This window comes from Lycorma delicatula, chromosome 1 (genome assembly GCF_047948215.1).
Source record: "Lycorma delicatula isolate Av1 chromosome 1, ASM4794821v1, whole genome shotgun sequence".
Classification (NCBI taxonomy): Eukaryota; Metazoa; Arthropoda; class Insecta; order Hemiptera; family Fulgoridae; genus Lycorma; species Lycorma delicatula.
The window spans coordinates 271,649,470-271,657,967 of NC_134455.1; the positions used below are offsets into that span (position 1 = coordinate 271,649,470).

General features: G+C 28.6%; 1 protein-coding gene across 2 annotated transcripts in view; it reads left to right on the top strand.

Moving 5' to 3' along the window:
• Window positions 1–7,770, top strand: part of Utx (Utx histone demethylase) — a 291,681-nt gene extending 283,911 nt beyond the window's left edge. For both annotated transcript variants that reach the window (XM_075377656.1, XM_075377661.1), the window contains 2 exons: window positions 1,598–1,768; window positions 7,470–7,770. In XM_075377656.1, coding sequence (XP_075233771.1) covers window positions 1,598–1,768; window positions 7,470–7,496 — 198 coding nt within the window. In that variant the 3' untranslated portion in view covers window positions 7,497–7,770. The remainder of the gene's footprint in view (window positions 1–1,597; window positions 1,769–7,469) is intronic.
• Window positions 7,771–8,498: the final 728 nt, after the last annotated feature.

Here is an 8,498-nt window from a genome sequence, read left to right on the forward strand (position 1 = left end):
AAAAAAATTTTTATCATATTATGACATCATGCTCGCAATGGGAACAAACTTTTCCCACAGAAAGCATTATGTCAGTGTGTGTACACACACTCACATAGTAATTCTCTGGAATGGTGGTGGGGATTAGACTGGAATACCATCGAAAGATGCAGTTTGTGTTCGGATTCATTGGTGTGAGTTTGAGTGCAGCGACTTTGTTCAGAAACTGTTCAGGAGGTTTGCAATTTATGTTTTATTCTGAATACAGGCATGAGAAACTATTATTAAAGGCCTCTTTGCAAAAATACTTCAGTGGATCCTTTACAATATTACTAATCCGTCAGATATTTAATAAAGAACTATGAAAAATGTACTTGTTATAATGATAAATTATGTTCGAAATTATAACTAGAATTAATTTCGGATTGGCCAATTATGTATTAGTATATGTATTAATAAGATGATTTGTGAAATTCTGATATGCAGATATCAAAGTTCAAGTAGATAAATATTAAGGGTTCTACGAGTTTCAAGTAGTTTAATAATGGGTGTTCTGAGTCAAATATCCACTAAGCAAAAGAGTATGTTTTATATGTTCTTTTTATGAATTTATTATTTTTTTATTTATTTTATATATATATATATAGTTTGTTTTATAACAAATAAATAAAGTATGATTATTCATTGCTGATAGTAACATTTTTTGATTTGTTGAGTTACTGTAACTGATTTTATGTTATCTTAGGATATAAACTTATCAAGCAGCATAGTCTTAGTACATTGTTTCGCAAATCCTAAAATTAGTAAATTCTTTTTTTTTTTAACAAATCCATTAAAAATTTTATGTTTGTAAAAAATTTTAATTTAGTGTAATTTAGATCCTTACAATATATATATATTTTTCTTTTTAAGGTATTTCCATTATCTTGATAAAATGTGGATTGAATTGAAAAAATTACAATTTTTTGTTTATGGGTGGTTAATGTTATAACTGTTCAAATGATAGATATTAGTAGTAAGTTTTAGATAATAGAATAACAATATAGACAATTGAAAAACTATTCTAGAATAAAATGTTATAAGACTTTTTGAGAAATGATTTTATGCTAGTAACAATTCAGTATGTATGATGCAGTGAGCCTATTACAAAAATGTTGGTTTTTTCGCTATTTATCAGAAAATATAAATTTCAGTAGATCACCTAAATTCTAAAACGAATAATCCTTCACTTCAGTTAATAAAATGACCATCAGATCTTAATTGAATTTTTAATGATTTTGCAGTTATTACATTTAAAGATTGTAAAAATTATTCCAGGATATGAAATAAATTGAATTTTTTTTTACCTAATTTATTGGAACAGTAATGTGGTGAGAGATGTATTCTTCAACTACCTGCCAGCACTTTCACTCAAAGAACATTATCTACAGTGAATACAACTTATTTCTGTGAAGTACTTTTATTGTTTAAAAAGGATTCTGTTACCAACACTGAACCTGCTTCAGTTGTCTAATTTAGATAATAAAATCTTCATTTTCCTAATCTAATAAAAATATTGATTTTAAAAATATTTTATTTTGAGTAATATATTTATTTATATTCTATTTGATTTTAATAGGTTGAAGTATTCAATATTTTGTTTATAAGAGAGCAAGAGAAAAGACATGTAGTTCATTGTATGGACTGCGCTCGCAAGCAAGCCCCTGGTTTGGAAGGATTTGTTTGCTTAGAAGAGTATAGAATGCAAGAACTCTGTGATGTTTTTAATAGTTTTGTTTTACATCCAGTGGTATGTATTATAAAAATATTATTATACGTGTTCAATGTTACAAGTAATAATTTTTACATGGTAGCATACTTAAACCGAATGTTCAAATTCTGCATTTGCTTAAATTTTCATTGAATTTATAATCCATGGTATTATATAATTATGACTTTAGTGTTCTCAATGGCAGGAGCCATAAGATATCTTCATTAAAATAATAACATGAATATTATTTTTTTAAATTTTTAATTAAAAATTATTCATTATTCTAACCACCATCATTGACATAGTTGAAAAGAAGACTGCACAAAAGTAAGATTACTTCTGTATTACTGTATGCCGAAAGCATATTATCTAAGCCTGTAGTATTAATCTGGGATTAGATAAAAGGGGTACATAGCTCATAAGAATAAAAAATTTTAATTGAAAGATGTAAAAATATTGAGAGAAAGTATATGGACTAATGTTACAGCAAAAAAAGTGGGATTATTGTATAAGTACTTATTTGAGAAGGAAAAAAATTGGCACTCTGATAATTGTGTCAGTATTATTGTTGGCAGATTAATTAACTTGAATGATGTTGAATCTACTGAGGTAGAATCAGGATGTGTCATGAAGGAGTTATTTCTTCATCAAATGATTAATCAGATTAAAGGTCATTATTAAAAGGAATGTATTGTAATTTGTCTGTGGTGTATAATGTTTCATTTTTTTGTAATTAATTCATTTCATAATTGCTCATTGTAATTTCCTGGTGTAATATTACATTTACAGTTAAATTTTAATTTTTTGACATACATCTAAGAAACTGATATTTATCGTTTTTACTTCCTTGTACGAAATACAAGGAAATATTGTGATCATGAAAAATTTTGATTTTCAGATTTCAACAGAAATATTCATTTTGACTAATTTTGGCATGACATCTGTATGTACATATGTAAATGTACTCAAAAATGATTACCCATAGAATGTTGAAATTTTGGATTTAGGACTGTTGTAACATCTAGTTGTGCACTTCCACTTTTGATTGCTATTGACTGGACCAAAAGTGTCCAAAAAGCTCAAAATCCAAAAAAATGTGGATTTTGGACGTTTTCTTCAGTAATAAGCCCTCATTAAGAGCTTTTCAATGATATATCATAAGTGGCACTTACTTTCATTGGTTCCAGAGTTGTAGCCCAATAAAATTTTAATTAATGAAATATTTGGATCTTACATGGAGAAGGCACAATGGTTTGAATATAACTTCAGTTCCTTTTTTTAACCTTTTTTAATTTAAATATATTGATTTATTAATAATTATTAAACTTATTGTAAAAAATTTTTTACACTAAATAATAATTCAAAAATAATAAAAAAAATATAAATATATAAAAACTATATGTAATCTAATAGGCATACAAGGAAGTCATGTAGTGTCCACATCAGATTATTTAATAGCGATATTATGTTTAATGTTTCTTAATTATAAAAATAAAACACATTTTGCTAGGCTATATTATCAGTACCACAGGGCTGAAGAACATAAAGTAAGTGGTTTTATATAACACTTCATCTCCTACACATCATAAACTTCTTTTAAGCTCAAGATGTACATGCCTCTTCATTACAATATTACACTTTGTTTACATCAGTTTCAAATTAAGTCTTTTCTGCATTTTTGATAACATTTAATCACCGAGTTTACATTTGACAACGTAATATGGTTTTGGTTACATGAATTTAAAGAATGTATAGTTGAGCAGTTATAGCAAGGCCCATGCGGAGGGGAATAGATATATGGCTGTAAGTAGAGGAAAAAGTGCCTAGCTAGAACAGCTCTTCAGTACAACATCTTTATAAATACCCCAGAACAAAAATCATATGAGGCAGTAAATCATGTGAACGTCAGAGCCATTCAGTTATCCCTGGAAATCCTATATTCAGAAGCAGTTTGATTGAGGCATTCTCTTACTTGAGCATAATGAGAAGATCTTGCTGCGGAACTTGTACATGCCCAGTGTCAAACACAGAATTAGTTGTTTAACAACTCAGAAGTAACATCTCACTTGTTAACTTCTGTCAAAGAATTAAGGTCACAACTTTTCTTTTTGTGATTCCATATCAAACATGAACTCCGAGTACTAGAGTAAACACACTTATGACAGTTTACTAGCTATTCAATTTGAACCATGCTTTATAAGACCATATTACTGAGTAGAAAAATGAGGATTGGATTCGCAAACGATAATAATATATTCCTTACAAAATTTCACCCTTCTATTAAAATTATCTTCTTTATGTGTGTGAAGTAATCTTGGCCAATAATACTTAAATTTTAATTCCTTTAGAATCTCATAAACTTTTCTTTGTATTCCCAGTGTAGTGGAAGCCTTTCTTCTTGACGTTTGTGGGCTTTTTATTATTGTATCCGCAACAATTTGTTTTTTTTCTAAAGTGCAACTAATTTTAGGGCTATCTAACGTGGACAGTCACATCAACAACAGTATTTTCAAATTACCTTTTCATCATATGCAAATATTGGCAGCTACCTGAAAACATTTGCATAAGTATTGGAAAATGAGGAAACATTGCATGAAATTCCTCATTGATCATGCTGAAGTATCCATATTATTTTTTTCCACTTAATATCATCATTTATCATTATAACTTTAACCAAGTCCCAATCACTTGAGTGCCAAAAGACAGGAAATATCTAAATTTTAACAATTTAGTTGGTGTTATTTGCAGAAATTAGTGTTGTGATAACATCATAATATAGAATACAAAATGATGCTTTGTTTTGCAATTTGAATGAAATACATAGAGTATAAATACATCACTAAATTCCTTCTGTTTTAGTGATACTGTTCAATTTATTGATCTTGTGTTGGTACTGTCAAATCAGATGTGTTTTAGATTTCATGAAGATAAAATTGTGCTACTATGTTAACTGCAATGTGACAGGTCATATTTTTATTAAGACTGTCACATAACCTTATTTTGTTTATTAGTTGTATACATTTATTCTGAACTTGGGGAAAAGGTTTTGCATAATATACGTTATTTTACATTACCCATAAGCTAAATCAGTGCCAAAGGTTCTTGCAAATGATTTCATAATTAACCATTAAAAAAAATATTGTGTCCAGAGCAATAGAATACCCAACATGAGCTAACATACTGTACCAGTGCAATTGGAGATTTTGACTAATGTGTTAAAAACGTTATTTTAAACAGTTGAATTGACTTATCCTACCATGTCAACATATTTCCTTCCAGTTTTGCAAATTTATTTAGGAATATGGTCATTATAACATGCAAAACAGCAAAGATATTCTTTCAAGAGGAGATCTGGTGATGAAAAAAATTTTAGACAGTAGTTTTATATATATATATTAATTAGTGATAGTTAATGGCAAGAATCATAGATTTAGCATTTAACTTATGAACCAGAAGTACATTTTTAAGAACAGTTGAAAGCATTCTCCTGTTCAACGCTCCAATATCAACAGGCAGCTGTTTAATTAAAAAATTATAAATAAATTATTTTTCTATAAGTTATAATAATGAAATTGAGATCAGTGGGCCCTGTAAATTTTGCTTACTGATATGTTTCACTTGCACTGTGTGCTAACAAAATTGTAATTCTTATAGACTGTCATCATCAGGTGCAATGTCCCTATAAAAAAAATTAGAGACTCAAAATTTTGCTCACAGTACAAAATTTTATTTGAAACTGTGATTAATGTATTTCTAGTGCAGGAACACATTTTCTGATTGATTTCTCTGACACGTAGTCCTATTGTTTATTATTTTTTTTTTCATCTATTAGTGGTTTTCCTCACATTTCCTTTTTTGCAGTTCATATTGTATATTGCATATGTACTGTTAAAAAAGATATCTGAATTTATTTGCTTCATATTTTTGTGTACTGTATTTTAGCAATTTGTTTTGTTATTTCTGTCCTTTAGTAGCTTTTTCTTAAAATTTCATTAACGGTTTTCATAATTTGACCCAGTATGGCAGACTTTCACTAATGATTCTCAGGTTATAATCTACATTTTGTTTCAACAAAAACAATTTTATTTTTGTCCATGTTTATTCTTGCATGCATTTTACTGTATATTATTTGTTCTAGACTCTCTACCTGACTTACTACGTACAAAGTTTTTTTTTTTTAAAAAAAAAGCAACCATACTTTTGTGTGCAGGTTTTTAAAATCAGAGTGCAGCAGTTATTGAATTTGTATAACACTGGAATGCATTGAACAGTGTTATTGAATTAAGCTCTGCACAAAGCAAAATGGTTCATAAGATTAAGCATGTTTTCAGTAACAATTTTGTGGAGGTTTCAAAGGTTAAATAGTGATATAACTGTTTTTAAAGTGGCTAAACATCAGCTGAGAGTGACGAGCATACTGGTAGGCCACCAATGAGCCAACATCCAAATGTTATTAACATGTGCAGTTTTTTAATGGAAAATTATTACCTGACCATCCCAAGAAATTACAAATGATATTGGGATTAGCAATGATAGTTTCTTACATAATGTGGATGTGCATAAAGTGCCCATGAAATTTATGCTGAAGCTCCATTTACTTTGAACAGAAAGAGGCGGACATTTCACAGGTCAGGAACTGCATCAATGGTGAACCTAGCTTTCTTAACCCTGATAACAAGTGATGAATCTTGGATGAATGAATACAATCCAAAATGCAAAGCTCAGTTGTTATACTGGAAGTCTCCATCATACCCAGGACCAATCTGTATTACCCAAAGGTCAAATTTATTATCTTCCACAAGGCTAAAGAAAGTAAAACAAATAAAGAGCAAGATAAAAGTGATGCTCTGACTGTTTTTTCAATTATTATGGAGTTATGCACCAGAAGACCCAACTGTCAGCAAACGGTAATATCTAGGGGTTCTGCATATTATCTTAATGATAAAGTTTATTGCAAGAGACCAGATCTCTGGAAAGCATGTAAGTGGCAGTTACATCACGATAACTCATTTGCCCTCTCATCATATTTAATCCAGTATATCTTAATAAAAACAAACCTGGAATTCCTCAGATTCACTTGGTTCCTTATATATCAGACCCAGTTCTTTTGTGATTTATAGTTCCTCAAGGTGCTGTTAAGAAGGTTTTGAATAGCCAGGAGGACATGTTGATAAATTAGTACTGGCACTTCTAGTAGGTAGCTGTTCAATTTGAAAAGAGGGTGCTATAAAAGATGTTTCCAGCAACAAAAAGGCTGCTGGGTTAAGTATGTCAGTCGCAAGCCGGCGACTTCAAAAAAGACTAGAATTGAAAGACACTAATTAAGCTGTTTTGGTTTTTTTTTGCAACCTCTTTTCCAATATTTTTTAAACAGACTTCATAATAGTATATCCTGATATACTATTATGTCCAGTATCTTTTGCTCTAACTTAATCTTTTGACAATTTTACAAAGGTAATTTGCTTTTTTAGTTGCCATTGTGTACAGAATTTTAATAGCGTCTGTCTCATTTTTTAACGAAGCTCATACAGTTTTTTCTCTTCAGAAATCTAGTTTCCATTATATTAATTTTTTCATGTTTGATAAATCTGATGTATCTTTCTATCTTTTATTAAAAAAATGTTAGTAAAATAAAATTAATGTTCAAACCATCATTATTATTATTCTCCCACTTTGTTGTTTATATTAGCATGTTAATATTTGGTTTTTTACAATATTAATTAAAATTAAATTGTTGCAGCAAAGTCCGAGTGGTTCCCTTGGATGACAGAGCAACTTTATGAATGATAATAATCGTCTTACAAATACCTGGGAATAATTGTTATGTGTAGAGAATTTTACGTTTAAAAAAAGGAAAAGTATATACATATATATTTAAAGAGGATGTAGAGTTGATAAATGGCTAAACACCAAAGTAGATTTGACCATCAGAAGCCTTATTTGAGATGAAATTGTGTAATATCTAGCAAACAAAAACCCTCATAGACTTGTTATTAATTATTCTAAATCTAGGATAGGCAATGACAATCTTTTATAAGAATTATTTCATTACTCATATTTGGATTAGATATAATTTAACAGTTTAATTTTATAGTTTAATTTTTTAAAGTTAATGAGGTTGTTTTGTAAATGTATATATGCCTTGTTAAGGATAATGGAAGATCATTTAATTTGATCAATGAATATTATATATTTATATTATACATATTTATTTGTGGTGTATGAAGGTACAACATAAATTTATACATACAGTATTTAATATAAATTTAGTTACTCGGCATAGTTTAATCAGCATAATTTAAAAATTTCATATTACATGCTGTTAATTTATATTCTTTTTGTTTAATTGAAAACAATGTGTTCATGTTAATTTATTATACAGATTGTGATCTCACCTTTCTTGTTCTATTTTCTTCTTTTTTTTTTAATATGTATGTGTGTACATAAACAACACTTAGCATTAAAAAAAACACAAAATGGATGATAAGTATATGTAGAATGATTTGTAAAGAGAAATTATATATAAAAAAAAACTTTGTTATGCTTATTGTAATATTTTTAAAAAGGTTGTAAAGCTATAATCTCAGTTTCAATTAAATATTGATACAGGATTGTGTGTGTGTGTATGTGTGTGTGTGTGTGTGTGTGTGTGTGTATAGATTCATATTATATTAAAAAAAAAAGCTACTATGATTTGTAAAAACTACATTTCTACAGATGATTGCTGAAAAGAATCTATCTATATCTGCAGAATGTTTTAAAATTTTTT